This window comes from Betta splendens, chromosome 16, assembly GCF_900634795.4.
Source record: "Betta splendens chromosome 16, fBetSpl5.4, whole genome shotgun sequence".
Lineage (NCBI taxonomy): Eukaryota > Metazoa > Chordata > Actinopteri > Anabantiformes > Osphronemidae > Betta > Betta splendens.
The window spans coordinates 9,423,740-9,444,602 of record NC_040896.2 but is presented as its reverse complement, the minus strand read 5'-3'; the positions used below and the strand labels follow the sequence as shown (position 1 = coordinate 9,444,602).

The window sequence follows — 20,863 nt, the reverse complement described above, 5'->3', positions numbered from 1 at the left end:
GTGACACATGCCAGCGTCTGCACCCTCCGATCGCTCAGGAGTGGCAGGAACGGGCGGCTCGCACCGCGGCCGAGGCCCAGTGGCACCCCTGAGGCTTCACACTCATTTAAGTCTCATCCGAGATGTGGAATTATCGGGCCTGGATGTGCTAATTATCCAGTCAGTTTGGCTGAGATGATGCTCGCTGAGCCACAGTGCGTCGTGTCAGGAGTTACTGCAGCATGCGGCCGGTTACGTGTTGGTGGGGATCCTCACCCGGTTCACAGCGGGACCCGTTAATCTAATCAAATGGAATCAAACGAAAAAAAAAAATCACAATGCGATTTATGTAGGAACGGTTCATCATCTGTCAGAACCCAACACGTCACACAGTGGGAATAGTTGTGTTTCTGAGAGTGGCTGAAAACTGCAGTTGTTTCCATTCCAGCATCGTCATCTCAGTAAATGGAGGAGCTGCTCCTTCATGCAGCTCGTGGCTGGACGGAGTCTTTCACTAACCCCTGAATGAGTCTCTCAGTGCCGCTAATGTGTTTTGTGTTGTCCCCCTTCACTCGACGCTTTCTACTCTTTTACTGTTATAACTTTAAACCCATTTTCCACAACTTGACAGCCAATAAAACCCGTTACCGCTACAAACAACCGCTTGGATTTGTGCGATATGACCCTTTGACCTCTTCACAAGGGCCATATCCATCAATAAATGAACTCAACCCTTTGAGGATTTCTTTGGCTGGGACACACGGGCCGTGTGTATGTACTGGAACTACAAGCCAATAAAACAATGAAAATGAAGCGCCCACAAGACAGATGGGGCTTTTTGTCTGCAGGAGCAACACCAGCGTTTATTTATGCATTTTCCCTGCTGTGTGGTTCTAGGCCGTCATTCCTTAGCCTGCGCCTGCAGGGCTCCTGGCAAGGGGCAGCTCCATTGCGCCAGTACGGGAAAAGCAATTTTGACTGTGTTTATGCAAATTGGGTGGCACAGTGACTCATTCTCATTCTCAAACTCACTGCTATCACCTGGTACCAGCACGAACATAAAGGTCAAACTCTAACAAGACAGGGCCCGTTCCTGGACTGAATGACGACCCGGTGATGCAGCATCCCCGTTATGTCGTTTAAAGCTTTATGTGACGACAGCTTGTGGAAAAATATGGCAAAGGCAACCATTATTGGAAACATGCTGCTGCTGCTTTTGTTTTCATAACTGGCTCTGTGACCAGAACGGGCCAGTCTGTCTGCGGAGCTGCTCATCATCAGGATCCGCACCGGGAGACTTTCAGACTCATATGGTCAAAACTCATTTCAGAGAATTTAATTTGCTCAGCTGTCAGGGTTTTTCAAATCTGTTGCTTCTGCCATTAGCTAAAATCCAAAAGTGGAAAATTCAGCAACTGTGGCTGGTTTCACGCCGGCAGACAGAACTGGGCCTGTGAAGAGCCAAGGCTGCCCCTGTTGGGGAACAGAGGGAATGTTGGCACATCTGGAGCGCCGTCCTTGTCTGCGTGTCCTTGTTGCGCTGCTAACAAGTTATAGAGCGGCTGTCAGTATGTGTTGGGCTCTGAGTGACAGACAGGCCTGAGCAGATGAATCAAACAAGCTGCTTCTGAGTGTGACTGACTGCGTCTGGTGACAGTGCAACGTAATTAAGACCAATGCATGGATGAAAAGCCGCTCTTTCCTTCCCCTCTTTCCCTCTATGTACCACAGACACCGTGCAGTCCATAAAAACACTGACACTAAAATAACAGATCATATTTTTACATTTTCTCTGTATTATTTGGACCATTAGACATGTCCGACACTTCCATGAACCAAGTCTATCTGACGAGCTGTTTATTGATACAGTGCGATACTCCTTTATTCCTGCGGCGTGTTGACGTATAAACTGAGTTCAATATCACATAACAACACTGTGACACAGATGTTTGTCAAGCGTTCTGCGCACTCTCAGAGGTGTCGCACTTATTTGAGCTCTAACAACACCACCTCCCTGTGAACAGCACAGGTGCAAATACTGGTGCTTTGAGCCTGTCGCTGTCAATAACCATGGTTCTATTCCTGTCATGGCCGACACATGGCCGTAAACATGTTTGGATAAATTAAGGATAATTTGGATAATAAACAGGACACGCACTGCAACTGACTGATCAAAATATTAGCCGGGTTTGTAGCCGGGTGATGGGTTCGACCACCCACTGGCTGCCATCGCCGGCGTGATGGAGCCCTGATGACAAGTCCGTGTGTGTTTTCTTCACGGTCGGCGCCACCGCCGCGCCCCGCTCCATCAGCAGCTCCAGCGGCCGTCAGCGCCCACGGGGACGGACCCGCGGATCCGCGTCCACCTGTCACGATGCGAAGGTCCGCGCCGATGCGCCGGTGCATTAACGCTCACTTGATCCTCATGGCTTCCAAACTCGCCAGCGATTGGAAACGGGAGCTGCTCCCAAGTGGAATAGGTCCGTGCACCGCTGTTGAACGACTCAGATGTGACCAGTACAGACAGGAAGCGTTTGTCCTTTTAAAACAGAACCCTGAAGGAAGTTGCTTTAATAGGTAAAACAAAACAGCGCAGAACTGAGTGTATTGGGGTAATTATGGCCGACCATCTACAGTATGGTGCTGACTTAACATAATTGTGTTTGCAGGCTTAATGTAAGTGGACAAAATTACAGGAAGCACATTTTACGACACTCTGTGGAACCGCGGCCCAGAAATGACCCGTCATTTACAAAGCGTGCAGAACCCACAGCCGTGAGCAGAGGTCCGCACACAAACCGGCCTCATTCCATCTCAACACCAGATCCGTCAAATCTGTGTCGGAGTCTCATCAGAAAGACGTGCTCGACCGAAGGGTCACAGCCTCTTTTTGCCTCCTCCTCCCCTCGAGTTCTCATTCCAGCATCACTTTGACCCCCCCCCCCTCCTCGTTCTTTCTTATTTCTCATGTTTTCTGTCTCAGACTTCTCAGAGGATGAGGAGCCCATCACTGGCAGCCACGCAGACAGCGTGGGATTGCTGATGGATTGTCCCAAGCTTTGGAAAACAGTCAAACTCCGTGGATGCAGTGTTGGTGTTAAGGACAAAAGCGCAGCTTTTAATCAATCTGGCACACGAGCCCATTAGTGAAAACTTCATTATGTTAATGTAGTCAGAGTCTACTACTCTACCAGCGCAGAGGTATCAGAGACCTTAAAGTAAATCAAAGACTGATAAGTGAATGTTAAAAATTAAAATAGGCCCATTAAGAGGAGAAGAACCGACGTCCTACCGAGTTCAGGTCGAGGCTCGTCTGGACCCACTCCTTGGCGTCGTTATACTCTTCCATCAGTCCCATAATGTACAGTGTGTCCAGTGAGTCAATGATGGATGCTCCTCTCAGGCCACCTGCAAAATTCATGAGAGGAGAGAGTTAGTGCCTGTTCAAGCAGGAGACATGTTTTAACTCCATGGCCCTGGTTAAAGTTTGCTCTCTTTCATGGGATAATAAGTAAATATACAGATATTTTTCTTAGCAATTAATTATTTTGTCGGATAAAACCTCACGCCTTTTCCCGGAAACTCTTTATAGTAGCACAACAGAGGTGAAATATTTTACATTATGAAGAAGCAAATTGCCGATGATGTGGAGGAACCCACCCAGATTGTGCTTCCTTTGAAAACTTTTCTCACAATGACGAGGCCAGATTTGCACTGACATCAAATATGTCAAATTATGAAGCGCTTAAAAGCTCTATGTTAAAGAAAGGCAGATAATGAGTGTGGAAGGCGACAGATGGCTACGGAAGCAGAAGGTGGCTAAGTGCTCAGACTTAACCCCAAACCTTTACTGATTAGTAACAGTAAGTTGACAGCTTCTGTGATAAAAAGTAAAACTTGAAAGTCCCTCTCGCACACAGAGCTGCTGAAATTCCTGCAGTGATGTCGGACGATAATGCTAAAACCGCTTTGTGGGGCCCAGATGAAAACATCTCCCTGAGATTAAAAGCAACAGCTAAAAAGCATCAATCACGGCAACATGAAAGAAAGGAATCAGCGAGGAATCGACCACCGGGGGGGAAAAGCAATTGATGCATTGATTATAGCAAACGCTGAGCAGCTGCTCCTGGATTATACTTGGTGTCCTACACGTCTTTCCTCTTAAAAGTGTGTGTGTGAATGTCACCCCCACACTGTGTGCGATGAGCGTCACCACGCGTGCGTGTCTTTATGAATTTAGTTTGAAGCTGCTCATTTCGTTTCATGAAAACTGCTAAGAGGTGTTTATTCTGTCCTGGTGGACAGCGCGGCCGCTTTTCATTCTCATATGACCAAACATTATGCAAATGCAGCTCAACCTCACAGAAAGCGCCTGGCACAAAGCAAAAGTAAACATTAGCCTTAATGAATTACTGTAAAAACGTTGAAGGGCAAATTGTGGTTTAGAAGTTTAATAACGGGAAGCTGTGACTGAACAGACAAACTGCTCAGGGGCCCAAACTGTGGAAAGTGACCTGGTGAAATGAGGAAAAGCGATAAAGAAACGCTGCGCTGGTCCCTGAGACCCATCGAGCCTCCAGCAGAGGGCTGCATGACGCAGGCGCAGGCGCAGACGCAGGCGCAGACGCGGCACCTCCCAGTCTTTGATCATGGGTTTTTGTTCAATCTCACCAAATGTGCAAATGGCAACAGACCTTTGGGCAACAAATCAGGAAGGACCCCCCCCCCCGTGATAAGATGGGACACAGAAATACCTATCATTCAGCTTCATACATAAATAAACATTAATTATGAGGTGGAAACCATGACAGTAATGTGCATGAGAAGAAATCCCTTTTTTAATCCCTCAGGGGATAATTTATAGGAAACATTCAGCAACAGGCTGATCGGCTCATTTATTCGTTACTAAAACAATCCCTCTGCCCTTTTAGCCTCTGCTCTGTGTTTGATAGCTGAGGTGTCTTGTCTAACGCGACCTAAATATCTCAGGGCCGACATTAAACTCTATTAAAACATACTGGTCAGTTTCAATCAATAAATCGTCGCTCCATTCATCCTTTTACTGATTTTTACAGCACAAACCTCGCCGCCTGTTCAGCTTTTGTGCCGGTGCTTGAAAACCACCCGTGACCTTTTACCCCGTCTTCACAGCTTTGGGGATTAGCCGACGAGGTCAGCCAAGTGCCGCAGCACACGTGGGACAGGGATCAGTGACACGGCTCCGGTGAGTGATAAGTGCCACGCGCGCTGCTCCGACTCCGCACCCGGCGCCAAGCGTGGCGGGTCGACGCTGCGGATGCTCCGAACACGCGTGCGCCGCTCCGCCTGCTGCCAGTTCATCGTCCCCTCAGCATGAGGGCAGCGCCAGGTCCAAACCACACCACTCAGCAGCCATCTGCTGACGCTGGACGCCATGTTCCACTACATATGCGGCGTCAAATGTACGCGGCGCGACGGAGATTCGCCAAATGCTAGCGGAGCAAAGGCGGCGTCTGCTCCCAGATGTGTCTAACTAAGTTTCTGATTCTATTATGCAGGAGGGGAGACGCTTCAATGTATTTACCCAGCTGCCTTATCTCTATTGGATGACAAAGTGCTGGTGACAACCAAGGGGGGCGGGTAATCACATATGTAATGCCCTCCGGCTCGCCCGGCCCCATAGGTACAGTAGCCGACTGTGGCTGCGGGCGAAGCGGCCGACTGTGGAACGCTCCTATTGAAAACAGCACCAAAGCCGAGATGATTGATTGACTCTGAGCGTCGACAGAGCAGATCAATCCATCATGGCGCGCTCCTTCAACTTCCATGCGCTAAGACCCTATTTATTTCTGTATCCCTTTGGAACAAATAGAGGGAGCCCCGGGGGATCCTCTGAAGACAGGGGCGGCGACGGCACTATATTGAATATTAAAATAACTGATACGTGCTCACACCGACATTTACGACGACTCCAGGCATTTCTCAGTTTGCACTTTAACATCCACAGTTATGCATTCAGCCACACAGCGAAGGTGTGGTTCAGGTAATGACTTCAAAAATGAAAATGAATGAGAAAATCGATGTTCTCTAGGGACAATGCATCACATTTAGAGCAGTCTTTGATTTCAGAAACATTTAGGCGCCCAACAGTCCATCCAAGGCGCAAATCAATTACATACCGGCACCGGAGCGCAATTATTGATGAATATGCTTTGTTTTCACAGCGGAGAATTTATTATGTGTCACCTCCCAAATCGCAGCATTACAGCTCTGCTGTAGTTTTTACCCTAAGGGAGGATTCCATATCAGCAGACACCACGAATCTGGACTTTGCGATCTAAACATTTGTGGCTTGGAACAGGAATTAATAGACCGGGTGCAACCTATAGGATTCGTGACTGAGCAGCTACAGCTCGTGTGAGGCTGCGTGTCCTTGGGCATCAACGAGTTTACGTTTGATGAATGGTTCCGTGAGGAACTAGAGGTTTGACCATCGAAGAGCCTCAAGGCCCACATTTCAGTTGTCATACTGGGCTGCAGAGATGTCATTATATTCCAATAGGGGCCTTGTGATGGATGGCCTGCTGCTGACCATGGGAGCAGAAAGAGCTAATGGTGGAGGCAAAGCCAGTGTGAAGAATAGATTGGGAAGGGAATGGGGATCCACTGGACACATGTTTCATTAGGTAAGAAGTGGGTTTGTATAAACGCTGCATCTGACCATGTCTGGGTGTCTTTGCAGTTTCACTTTGTGAATTTTCCTTGACTGTTGATAATGACTTGATCATGACTGCCCCGAATTTGTTCGAGGGACTGAGATGTTCAATTAGACCCACTACAGTGGCGCTAGCGCCCGCTAATGTTTGCTCTGCAGGGATGCGGCTAAGTCACATCACTGAAAACTAGGAACATTAGCTTTGAGCCTCGTCTGAAAGGAGCAGTGGAGCAGAAGCTTATTAACACACTGATTGACAGCAGCACCCGTGGCCCAGGCCACTCTATAGGTGGTTTAAAAGGATGAGCTTTTCACGCCTGCTCGGCCGCTCGGGCATTCTGGTCCTATCAGCTGGCGTTTGCAGCTGCCCACTGACTGAACACAGCTGATCAAGGTAATCAGTGGCAGCTCGGACAGGGAGGACAGCGGCCCCTGAGGACCGGGACTGGACACTCCTGTAGAAACAGGACCTACAGTAGGTTGGGCTCATCCTCCTCCCCCTCCATTAATTTGACATTTGCGTTTGAACGCACCACAACCCCGTCCTCTGAGCATAATTATTATTAGGTACTGTAGAAATGAATCGTATGCAAGCTGTGTGTCTGTGTGTGGGAAGGCATGCAGAGTACATGTACATGGAAAGCCATTAGCGAGACACTGGCGGGTGGATGTTCATTCATCATCGCTGTCACACGGCCGGTCAGCGTCGGTCGGTGGGGTTACGTTAGACGGCCAGAGTCCACATGATCAATCGCTCCCTGCAGCTCCGTCTGTGTACCGACATCACTGGCTTCGCTCTCGCCTCCTCTCTTTCGCATTTAGGCGCGCGCACACACTAATTATTCATGCATGTATAAAGATAAACCACTCCTTTATTTAATCCTTCGGGGGGTAGTTCAGAGGCAACATTTCAGCTTTGATTTAATTCAACCAGCATATAATGCATGATATGCACACAAGAAATATGCTTCAGTTCCTGAAATGCCACCACTGCTTATTGTTAATTTCACTGTCTTAGTACATTTGAAGTACAATATAGTTAAGATAAGAATAGAGTTACAGTAGATGAAGAGGTCTAATCCACCCAAGGGAGAACAGGAGCGGAATCAAAGCCAGACACCTCTTTTCAGGTTGTGACTCGTGGCACAAACAGCTGATCAATAAAATATTAAAGGACAAGAGCAATAAGTCCCACAGTTTACATCATCAAAGAGAATCTAACTGATGCAGACGCTGGGCTTCGCACTAATTACGCTGCCCTGTTACTGGTGGTTGGCAGCATCTAATTATCAATCGGCGGGGCCATGAGCATCTTGTTAGTCCTAATGCTACCTGGCACCGGGGAGACGGGGTTAGCCACTTGGCGCGTCCGTGTGATCCTAACGATATCTAGCTTTTTGCTATTCAATGCACAGCGCCAGCGCGGCGGATAAAAGTGCACCGAGGAGACGGCTCTGTAGGTGAGGGGACTTTTGATGGAGAGCACCAACAGAGCAACAGTGGGGGAGAAGAAAGCGAGTTTAGAGGGAGTGGGATTAAGTCGGGTTACTGAGCTCAACGCGAAAAAGCAGGAGCAAAAAAAATGTCACGTCCGTCAATGAAGACAGAGTTTTCTGAAAGAAATGCCAGCACTTTAATCTCCTTAAGGAGCAGATGTCAGTGGAGTCAAGGAATATCAACAATAGTTCACTACAGATGATTATGACTGGAAAAAATGTGCGCCAGGTTTTGAGAATATATAAAAATCCATCCGGTGATTTATGTGGTGTTGTCTCCATCATTCTTCAGCTGAACAGGAAACGTTTCCTGTATAGATGTTTGTTCAGGCTATAAAACAAAGAGGAGCAATGAACGAATGAGGCCCCTCGTTTGTTGGAATCAAAAAGGAAACTGGTGCAACGGAGCCACCATCTCCACAGGGAGAGGATGTCAATGGGTGGATCCCAAACACACAGGACGGATCCGCCTGATCGTTCCCTCACGGGTCAGAGGGCAAAAGCCAGATTATAAAATATATCACACACACACACACACACACACACACACACACACACACACACACACACACACACACACACACACACACACACACACACACACACACACACACACACACACACACACACACACACACACTATGTTTAGACTGGAGGAATTTGCCTTATGAATTTAGCATTCATTTTACATCACAGTCTATGATTAAATCCAACTCTCTTATTGGTGGTATTGCTTTCAAGCCTGATTTGGTACATACACTTCCCACTTGCTCGTGTTTGTACCATGTACGTTTTTCCCACCGCGGGGCCAGAACAGCCTGGCGACAGCCCCAGGATAAGTCAGTGGGAACTGACAGTGTAAGAGGGAATTGGCACAAAACTGTACAAGATCCTTACTTCCAAATCCCATCCTATATCCTACAAGATGTAAGGGAGGGGATCTAATCCCTCTGATTATCATTGTGAAGACTCGTCTACCGTTACTATGCGTGCATGTGTTCCACCGAATCCCAGCGTTCCCCCAGAGCTGCAGTTGGTTCTCGTTACGCTCGACAAACGGCGTCTAAACATATTCTAATCAATCAGCTGTTGAGAAATAACGCACACACAGCATGCGCGCGCCAAGATGCGATGAGATCTTATAAATCTGAGGCCACAAATCACTCGTCACCGGCAGCGGGGCGTCTTCCTCCCGACGAGCGCGAGGGGAGTGAAAGGGGAAGGGGGCGTGCGAGAGCGAGTGACAGCCGCGGAGACAGAGCTGTTTGGAGAGGCGTGTTTACCGAGACGCCGCGTTTAAATCACGGGCCTAAGGAAAGCTGACCCCGCTTCAAGCAATATGCAGAGTTGTGTTTCCTGCAAGACATTGATGTAGCACCGCTGTCTAGACGCCAGCAATGAAAGATGAAAAAGGGAGGTGGGGCGGATGGGGACGCAACCCGGCCCGGCGCAGCAGGCCACAGATCTGGAAGCAGATGTAGTAGGAATCGCAGGTAAATGTAAATATGTACACTGGAAATCCAGATTAACATCACTAGTACATTTGTTTAGTCTAGGTGCTTTGGAGCTGTTCATTATCGCGTGTGACCTCCATCACCACCGTGAGTCTGCAGATTCAGGATCTTAGGGGCATCTTTCATTTGCGCTGCTTTAAAAGCAACAAACAGCTTCAAAATGTGCTTTTAGACGCCGGGAGCCGTCGTCTGGTGGAATAACATCACCACAGTGGATCGTGTGCTATGAGTCGACCGCTCGCGCTCATTTAAGGGAACATTTTGTGCCACGGTTTGTCCACGGAGTCAGCGCTGTGTCAGAAAAATTAAAAGCTGCTGCGGCGCTGCCATGGCTACCGGAGCTGCACGCATGAATGTGTGCACAAACAAAAAGTCGCATCGTTGTTTTGCTACGTGCCGGATTCAGCCCCAGAACGGCCACTCTGCTGATTGCACCCAGTGCCTCCTTCCCCTCACTCCCCATTTTCACCATTATGATAATGACACAGACAAACGGCCCCACACCTAATGGCGCTTTGAGCGCTGCAGTGTGATGGCACTTATTTTGGCAAGACAAAAGAAGAGGCCCAGAATTGACAGATCAAGGCACATTAGAGCCGGAGACTAAATAACTTTCTTCCATTATGAGGTGTGCAGAGAAGCCAGAGGCTTCAGCGCCGGGGACGGGGGGAATCCTTTCATTTACCTACCCTGCAAGTCGCACCGAGCTCACAAGCGCATGTCGGGGGGAGGTGGCATCAATCTTGCTCCGACTTTTGAGCTCCCATAATTTATTTTGATGCAGTGCACCGATATTAATTTTGTCGCTCCCTGCTTTTTTAGGCAGGGATCCAGATTTGTTGATGAATGACGCCGGCAGAAACCCCTGCTGCGTTCCAGCATCGGTGGCATTTGGCAAGTTATTCTGAGACAGCGCGGCGGAAATGCGCGTCGACTAGTGCATCAGTATCGCGTTTGATCTTAAGCAAAAACGTTGCTGCGTCTAAGTGGAAATAAATCAGTAGAAATGAACACAACGGGATCAGAAACTGTGGTGCTGCTGTTGAAGAGGCCACTAAACATTACGATTGTTGATTCTTTCCTATATGGATAAAAACACCTTAACGCATTAATCTGATCCCACACACACACACACACACACACACACACACACACACACACACACACACACACACACACACACACACACACACACACACACACACACACACACACACACACACACACACACACACACACACACACCTACTTGCAGCGATCTAATTTGTCATTCTGGGAGAGCGTGGCGTGTCAACGTAGGAGCCCTCTATGATATGACAGCGTCTCATAGCAGATTACACAACACGCGGCGTTATCGAATCCCACGCCTTCCTCCCTTCCACACAACGCCTCACTCTCGCATTGATCTACAGACGCGCCGGCGCACACGTTCGGGGGGGGATCCCGCAGCTGATGCACGAACAAATCCGACTGGAGGCGACGGATGGAGCCAGGGGCTCTGATTTGAACGATCAAGACGCCGCTGAAGGACCGCGGCTACGGTTCCGCTCGTATGATCGGCCGTCTTGTATCCGGGAGGTGAACAAACAGAAAAGCAAATCAGAAATATCTCCTGTAATTAATAAAAACCCTCCGCGACAGGCGAGCAGAGAAAAGAGGCTTTAATTGGTTCTAGTCTGAGATCCACCTCACACGCCTTATTGTACACAACATGAATGGAGCTTTCTAGCTCACCAGTTGTGCGCTGAAAAATGAGCAGCCCAACCAATTTAGGAGCGGCATAATAACCTGTTGACAAAGAGCTGCCGTCAGCTGGAGAAATTAAAGTGGGCGCCTTAAAAGAGCAGCCGCTCCGCGTCATTTGTGCAGCCCTGCAGGCGTTGAGAGGTGGAACAGGAACCTGGAGTCAGGGAGGCGAGTGTGCATCAACGCTACGCATTCAGAAGGACGCGCGGCTCCATCAACAGGCAGAGGAGTCAGTCTGGCTTTGAATTAAGAAAAATGATTAAACGCCAATACCCATCAGCCCAATTAAAGTCAATTCTGTCTACATTGAAGGGTAGAGCTCCTTGCTCACCTGCAATTTCACACTCGATTACAGAGCGAATGCAAACTTTGTGAAGACGTTTCCCAGAGGCGGGTGAACGGGGCGACTTGAAACACTGGTCGACATTATTTAAAATCAATTCCTATTTCACTGCTTCACCCGATCTCTCCTGTTTATTCCAGTGTCGCCCTCGACGGTTCCCACGATGCCACACGCTGCTCACAGAGCTGAGCTCGGTGTGAAACCTCTCCTGGGCCTCGCAGCGGGCGACGGCGAAGGAGGGAATTCATTTCACGCTATTTCACCGACGGCACCTTCCTCGGTCCGAGTCGGTCGGTCCTCGAGTCCCGGCTCCACCTGCAGCGGTGCCGTCGCGTGCACACGGCAGCTGAAGAGGCGGCGCAGGTCAACATATGCTGCTGTTGTCCTGATGCTTAATGTCCAACACAGGAACACATTGATTTCTGCCGCACCAGCTTCACAAACTCAGACAAAGCCAGACACTATATTCTAGAGACTGTTGTCTGCTTCCATGGCCCATAAACTACAATGTCAATAGGGTGCTGTGAAGGAGGACAGTGGTAGGTTAAACATTTTGCACAGATCTTGGAGGGATTTAAAGTAGGACTTGTGACTAGAACTGGAAGTGTGATGTGTCTAAGTGGACAGATGATGGATGAAAAGATGGGCAGGCGTGTTAGCACTTAGGAGGAGCGAGACTCTTCAGCTTAGTGAAATATTAATGCGGGAGAGCACAGACAAGCTGAAATGAGGCACAGCTAAAAAAAAAACAGCCATGTATATTAATAGTCTCTAAAATAAGTGAATGAAGCGAAATCTGCTCCCTAATACCACACGCCACAAGCTTAAGAGCTTGGCTCGGAGCGCTTGTGATTAAAACCGGCAAACACTGATTACTACACACCGCGCGGCACGTCTCAGGTCGCGAGGACGTCATCGCCGGAGCGATTACGGGGAAAACGTCACCGGGGCCGATGGGCGATCACGCGTTACATAAACACGCGGCTCGAACGGAGCCTGGCGTCAAGACGGAGCGTTTCAGGAGGGGCTGGGTCCGAACGCCGCGGGGCCGACCCGCGTCCGCGGCCGCTCCCGGCCCACGACTCCACCGCTGCAGTGGAACAGAGCACAATCCCTCATAATCTCCGCGCTCCCGCATACATTTTGCAACCAGTTTTCATCATCTTGGCTGTAATCCCCGTGCAGACGCTCGTGATGAAGTGCTCATGCCCGCTGGGGGGGGATTCGCCCTAATCCAAACAGGGAAGAGGAGAAACTGATGAGAGTGAGCGATGGCCCACTTGCACCTCATAAACATGTGTTTTGCTGCAATACCTTCGCCAGCCAGAAAAGGAGAAGATGAATCACCACCGCTCTGAAAGCAGGCGACGTGATCAGCAGGACCCGCGTCTGTCCCTGAGCCTTTCCTTTCTCTTGGCTTTGCATTCTATCCCCATAACGGCCCCTTGTGATCCCGGCACAGTCGTGCTTTTGCAACCCCGTCGCCAGCTCCGGTGGCCTGAGTAAAAACACCAGCCCGGTCCGGATGGGCTGTGATCTGCAGGCAGTTGTCGCTTGTGCCTTTTGCAGCAGACGCGGAGCTGTGCAGCCAGCGCCGTCATTACACGCGCGGGGATGAAACCGGCTCTGACAGCAGGTTCGCCCCCAGAGTGCATCATCAGAGGCTGGCTGTCAAGGCCCTCATCAGGCTGCACCTTAAATGCTCCAGCGGGCACTCGCCCGTTGCCAGAAACATTGCCTTCATTTTCTAGATTTCCAACAAGGTTCACCCAGTTTTGCAGAACTTTATGGTGACATGAAATCACTAAATACTTAACTTGAAAGCGTATTTGTCTCACTGATGATATCAGCGCTGGTACTTCGTATGAGGGCACTAAAAACAGCTCATAATATCACCTCAGCGCAGCCAAACAGCCACGCGGGCATTTAGCCAGCTGCAGGGCTGATGTTACCAGTTGCTTAGCAGCTGTGTCCTGATTAAAATCATGGCGTAAAAAGCTGCTGTGAGTTTTGAGAGGCTGATCTCCTGCATTCATCACAGCTGGACCCACAAAAAAAAAAAAAAACAACACAGGCAAGTAATGACAACTAGACCTGCACTCATCGGAGCGTGCTGCAAATGAATCATCAAGATAAAAAAAAAAAAAACAGACGGTGAAGCAGAGCAGAAACTTAAGTTGGGGAAGAAAATGGCCACTTGCTGTGTGTTAAATAGTTTAGAGCTCTCAGATGCCAAATAGGAAGCGACAGCTTCCACTGACAAGCTGACGTACTGATACCAACTGTAAATACTAAGAGGTGTCACAAGCACATTATGGAATTCTTTATAGAACCACAGAGGGAGACTGTAGCTAAATATAGAGACCACATTAAGATTGGGTTAATATTATTACTTACATCTGTGTAAATAGGTTAGTCAATATAGTGTCGAGCTCTACTATGCACATTCACGCAGACCTTAGATGAAAGTATAGTACGTATAAATCCTTTGCTGCTGTGAGTTAACAGGGTGATAAAAATGTTTTATATGTTATGATTATGATGATATGTCACATGTCCGGCCTGTTTCAGTCCGAGGCCTTATTGGTTCCAGAACAAATAGGCGACATTAAATAGAGGGAAGGGATGTGCACTCCAGTGGGGAGAGACTGGATTCTGATTTGTCACCTGGCGCCGGTCGCTATGGAGACAGATGATTTCCACCGTGCCTCGATGTGGCCCATGGGAGGTGGAAATGGACGGGGCAGAAATGGAAGGTGGGCGGACGGTGACAACCCTTCACTCCCTGCGTGACCGTAATGTGACAGGTGGAGACGGGAGCCATTTGCCCAGCCCTTCGTTTAACCCTAATGACAAGGGCGGCTGTCACTCCCTCCCCTGTTTACTCTAACCTTCACAATGCCTCCTTAAAGACCAGGCACAAAGCCCGCTGAGAGGTAATTGCAAAGGAGGTAAAAAGCTGTCTGCGCTGCCTAATATGTGGGCGGAGAGGAGAGCGGGCGATCCTTAGTGGAAGTGTTTGCCACCTCAGTGAAGAGGCCCCTGGAATTAAAAAAGGGGAGGAGCATGCGAGGCAATAAGGCGCTCGGGCGACATTTATGCACCGGCGCCTGCATATGCATGCGCGTCCTTACAAGTCCCCTGCTGAGCCTCCGTCTAGTTCTATGCAGCCCTGTCTTTGCAGAAGTGCTGCCTCAGCGGGCGTCTTCAGGAGACCTGCCACTGCTTTGTTCGCAGCTCATGTAGCTCCAAGATAATAATGATGTATGACGGTGAAAACGGGTGAAAGTGCCCCAATCCTGTGAGGGGCCCCACGGAGCCCAAACGCTCCATAAAAAATTCATTCTGTCTTTCTATTGCACTTCCAGCTGGAGACGACTAAATAATAAATATGCAGGGCTTCGTCATTTGGGCAATTGATCCGAGTTAAATCAAGCTTTTAAACCCAGTTCTCCATAGTGTTGGAGCACCTGGCAGCTCTGTACATCATCTGGAGAGCCCCCGGGGTCTGCTAATAAAGCGCGCTGGTTTTAAATGGTTCCCAGGGAAGCGCGGAGAGAAAAGGTGAGGGGCGTGTAGGGGTGTAGCCTGCGCTGCTAGAATTCGCTCATTGTACATTCCAGGACTAACGGCAGCAAAAAAAAAAAAAAGAAAAAAAAAAAGAAAAAGAATCTGTGGCCTTGTGCTCTTAAAACGCACCTCTTGGGACGAGCAGGACGTGTGCAGAGCGCTGGCGTGGAATTAAAAGAAGAAAAAGGGATTATACAACAAAAAGATGAAAGCATAGAAAATAAAGAGAAGCATGTGTTCGTCTGCAGCGATGGCGCGGCAGCTACGCTAACGGCTAACGTCCTGTTCCTTTCAGCACCGCCGTGAGCGGGGTCCCCGGCGTCTGCTGGACTGGTTGGGCTCAGCGCGCCGTGTGTTGCACTGAGTGACCCACATATGCAGACTCCAGGGTGATGACGTGGTTCACAGAGGGATGAGCAGCGTTCCCTTTAATCCTCCATTTAGGCGGCAAGACTGCTTGGCTTCTCACTTCAGAGACGGCGGCGAAAGTGATACACGAGAGCCCTGCTATGGGAAGGGAAATGATTTTATCATTTCAAAAGAAAGGAGGGAAGGAAATCTGTGAAGAGCATAACGCGCGAGGTGCCAGAAAGCGCTTGGTAAAACCGAAATACTCGATATGATGAAAAACACGTTTTAATTCCTTTAACAATTTCAGGGCTCCAAAGCATCAAGTGTTAATTCAGGCTGAAATGAGAAAGAGCTTGAGATGCACTGGTGACCTGAGGCAGTGACAGCTGGGAGAGGCATCTCCAGCCCCTGAAGCCTGAGCAGGAAGAGTTAAGAGTAATGGATGGATGGATGGATGGAGTCACTGGTTCCAGCAGAAAGCAAAGAAGCGGGTTGTTTACTGGCAAACTGTGTGAAAGGAGAGGAAAAGCTGATCGCTACCTTCTCAGCCGCCCCATTCTTTACGACGTGCCTTTCAGAAGCCACCAGGACAGAAGAAACGAGCAGAACTTTACAAAATGTGAGCACAGGGGGCCAATTAATCCCCCTCCCACATCTCTCCTGGGCTGAAGGGGAATAGAAAATATACAGCGTATAAGGTTTCAGACACTAGATGGGAAGACAAGAGGCGACTTGAGGGACCTGAATCTTGAACTTTTTCCCAGACTGGTAACAAAAAGCAAAGAAGAGTAACGCACAGAAAGCGTCCAAGAGCCACAGACCCTCATGTTTCACTGAATGTCCTCAGACGGGAGAACAGAGCCCCACTTAACAGAGCTCTCATCACAGGAGATTAACAACGTCAGCCCAGCGGCATTTGCTTCCAGTTACACAGCGAAGGGCACGATTTACAAAGATCATGTGGAATCAATGCAGAATCAACTTGGTTTAGCTGAAATGAAGCCAAATATTTAATTTGTTCAAAAACAAGACAGCTCAGCGGACTAACAACCAGAGAAATGTGTGTAGCGGAATAATGATTGAGAGTAAGGATCAAAACAACAACAGAAGCAGATTTTCGTCTTCATTTCAGGTTTAATCGGCGCTTCCTTTGGGCCGAGGCGTCGGGGCCACGTTACCTTTTCATGACGGTGCCTTGGTGCCTTTTACAGCGTTTTAATTGAAGGGTTCGTGACACAGTGCTCTGAGATTAAACAAAGCCATCACTTCCAGTTAATGCTCGCCACTGTGAAAGTAGGGCACAAGAGCTCTGGGAGCCAGACGTTGGAAATAATTCAATGCACTGAGGGATTTGGTTTCCACAAGTCTGAAAGAACGTCCGTGTTTCACTTTATCACTCTTTTAATGCGTTCATATCTATACATTGGAATTAGGTCTTTTCCAATAGCTCGGAGCTTTAACTGGTTCCCACCAACCTGGCTTCTCGCTTGCTTCGCTGCAGACTAATGCTGAGCTGATCAATGACGGCAAAAGCTCGACTCGCTCGATGTTGAACTTTTCAACGAAGGCAAAAAACAAAAAGGAGTTCAACAGAGTAAGAAGAGAGTAGGTAGCAGAACGCTGTGTGGATATTCTCTAGGATTTGCTAAATATGTCTATTAGACGGCAGCAAACCACTGCAAGACCACACAATCTGGCAGACTTGACTGTCGACTGTGATCCTCCAGACGAGCAGTGGGCTTCTTTCAAGTGTTCAGAAGTCGTTTGAAACCATCTCTCTCGACCGTTTGTCTTTTAAAATCGACCAGCGAACAGTCTCGCCATCTGTTCTTGTAGTAAAGCGCCGTTTTCGCAAAAAGATTTTGCTGAAGTTTGCCAAGTGTGAATTCACACTGGCACATTGCACAATACGATGGATCGGCCAATCAACTCCTGAGGCCTTTCAATATTCCTTAGTTTCTGTGAAGAGTTGTATTTGCATTTAGAGAAACAAACTGTAGTTAATAAAGTCAGAGCCATTAATCCAGATAAATGTAGAAACACCAGATTCAGGGGAACCAAGGACGTTATTCAGAGAAAAGACCCATCAGCCAACAGATAGACAGCCATAGATCACAGAGTCGCATTCAGCAGCTGAAGACCCACATATTTCCCTCAGGACCCAGTGGAAACCAAAAACAGATTGGACTTTTTAAGGGGCCTGAACACAAATTGAAAAGTTGCTCCATATCTGGTGGCTGAAAATCAGCACCAGCGCTTTGTCACCACTTAACACAGAGGTGAGAGGACAACGGTACGCTAAGTTTTGCTTTCATATTTGAGATCAGATGAATCGTCCATTATATCCCCACTAGCACGCATCACGTTCAGCCCGCGTCTGCTGCCATTTTGAATTTGAATAAATACAGTTCTCACTCGTTTTGCGTCTGTAGCAGCTCGGCCTCCACAGCGAGCAGCGACATGAACCAGGACAAAGTTAATAAATGTCACAGTGATAAAAAGTGGTGAACGTTTTGAATACGAGTGTAAAGCTTTTCCAATCTGCCGCGTAAAACACTAAGTAATTAGATGGAACAAGGGACTCAGACGTATTCAAGCTCAATGAACATATTCAATTGAGATACAATCAACTCCTATCGTAGACCACCCATACAAGGCAGCTTATAATATATTAATTAATATATTATAACACACACACACACACACACACACACACACACACACACACACACACACACACACACACACACACACACACACACACACACACACACACACACACACACACACACACACACACACACACACACACACACACACACACACTTAATGTTAGAGACCATGAAGGTGCACACAACCTTTTTATGGATCTCTGCTTCCACTAGATTTATTAAAAGGTACAGTACAGTTCTCTCTAATTGCTCTAATAAGACAATGTTCATTCAATGACAGCAAAAAAAAAACGAGGAAAGTGTTTCAGAACCAAGTTTGGTTAAGTACAAGAATAAAGGCAGACACTTTCAGCCTTGAGGGTCATGACAAAGGAAAGAAGAGAGGGATTACAGTAAAAATTGAAGGGAACGTGGGGTTCAGAGAAGATTATAGTACAGACAGTGTGGCAGAGAGGCTGTGGGAGCTGTGCCTCGCTCTGCTTCCGTCTTTGGAGCAGATGTTCCGGTGACTCTCGGCAGATTGACAAACTTCGGACAACAGCGCTAACCGCGGATCCAATCTCGCCGCATCTCTGTTTACTCCGGGGATTAAATTAAAGAACACAACATCCAATTTCATACCTGGCTTACTGCACCACCCTTCAAAATGTGACATTTACTCACTAGCTTGATGCCCTTTCGTTATTCCTCGCCTTGACTCCTTCTTTCGTGCTACTTACAGATAATACAGTAATGGAGGAAAGGCGGAGAGCAGGGAAACGGCGCCCGCTTCAACCGGAACGCAAACTCAGCGTGTGAAGTCGCTCGCCTTCCCTTCCACCAGATCCCAGTGAGCACGGACGCACAAATTAGCATCTTGAAGCCCGTTTTCCAGCTGCCGCTTGTATTTCACGGTTTGGCTCCTCCATACATACTGTACTGCACCATCTGTGTAACTGTATATGGGGCTTTTAACTAAAACACCACACAAGCCTCCTTTATAGCAGCAGCAGCAGCCGCCCGGCTTGAAGACGCAGACAGCCTAGATAAATGAGTGAAGAGAGCATATTAAAGAAGACAACATGACCTAGTTATTGTTCCCAGGAGTATTAGAGGATTTATAGTCGTGTGTAACTGAGGCGTCTATAAACATTAGAAATAAGCTACGAATTCCACTTAGAGTTTACAGCGAAGAAGACGCCAGGCATGTTGGGAGAGCTCCCAAAGCCTTTTCCTGCGAACCTACGAACGGCGATATTCATTAACGGGACAAGAAAAGCTTCTCATCCCTTCACATCGCTCAGCTGTCAGACGATTGTAAACAATTACGGTCAAAAACTTTCATGTGGTGCTGAGGTGATGTTATTAACACTGAAAATCATCAACATTAGACCCCAGGTTTCTGACTTCAACCGACGGGTCTAATGGACCACAGCACTGCAACTCAAACCATTTGCCGCACAATAGCGAGTAACACACAATGGAGTGATTGTTTACCATTGTGCCGGTCGTAGATGGACTGAGTCTTTGTGAAATCTCTCCAGCAGTGCGATACTGCCTCCATCGCCCCTCATGCAGTAACAGTACAGCCCATTAGCCTCCATTGTTGTTTACGGTCATTCCTTCCTGATGAGGCCTTACTGTACATGGCGCCCGTTGTTGTCCCATCGCGAGCTAAACGAGCACATCCATTATCCTCAGATCATGATAAAATGTGGCACTTTTTATCATGATCCGCTCTTTAACGGCAGCCTGTGATTCTTTTACGCGTTGAACGATGCAGCACGTTTGACAGAACGGCCGGCTCGAAGTATCCGCGTCACAAATCACAACTGCTCCAGTAGGTTTCATGATAATAATGACAGTCATAATACTAATCCAGAAATGTAACATGGCTCGATTCAAGTCTGGAGAATCAAAAAGACTCCAGAGTGCGAGCAGACAATGATGTTAGGAGAGAGGCTGCATTAGAGCTGCCGTCACAGCCCAGTCCCTACAGACGTGACCTCAGGTACGGCAGCGAGTAGCCGTCCAAGTCTTATTAAGAGCTGATCCGCCTTTTATTAAGGGATTTATTGTGGGATTTCCCTGTGGCTCAGCGGTGTGAAGTGACTGATACGCTCGGCTGCAGAGGACCCGAGGACCCCTCCGGATGCGGCTCCAATTAGAGGCTGTGGGAGATTGCGACACCTCTGGCGGGATGCGAGGCTTCCTGGACTGAGCGAAGGGTGTGACAGATACGGGGGCAAAAGCTCAGCGAGGCACAAACAGGTGCCACTTGTTACTGCAGCTTCCATCTGACAGCTCAAAACACATTCAAAGGGAGTACAGTAGTTTTTCTAGGTAAGAAACTGTTTTACACAATTAATTCTGGGGCGTTTTTGCTTCAATGACGTTTGAAGTACTGTAGATGGTTTCATTCGTTAGAGGTTTTTCTGCTGAACGTCACCTACTGCTTCTTTATTAAACAGTCATGAATTGTCAGATCAGACGTATCGTAGCTTTGCGAGCGTCCTGCA

At 48.3% G+C, this 20,863-nt stretch overlaps 1 protein-coding gene across 2 annotated transcripts in view; it reads right to left on the bottom strand.

Moving 5' to 3' along the window:
• Positions 1–20,863, bottom strand: part of LOC114843717 (mannosyl-oligosaccharide 1,2-alpha-mannosidase IA) — a 120,822-nt gene that overhangs the window by 46,568 nt on the left and 53,391 nt on the right. For both annotated transcript variants that reach the window (XM_055503019.1, XM_029130530.3), the window contains exon 3: positions 3,272–3,387. In XM_055503019.1, coding sequence (XP_055358994.1) covers positions 3,272–3,387 — 116 coding nt within the window. The remainder of the gene's footprint in view (positions 1–3,271; positions 3,388–20,863) is intronic.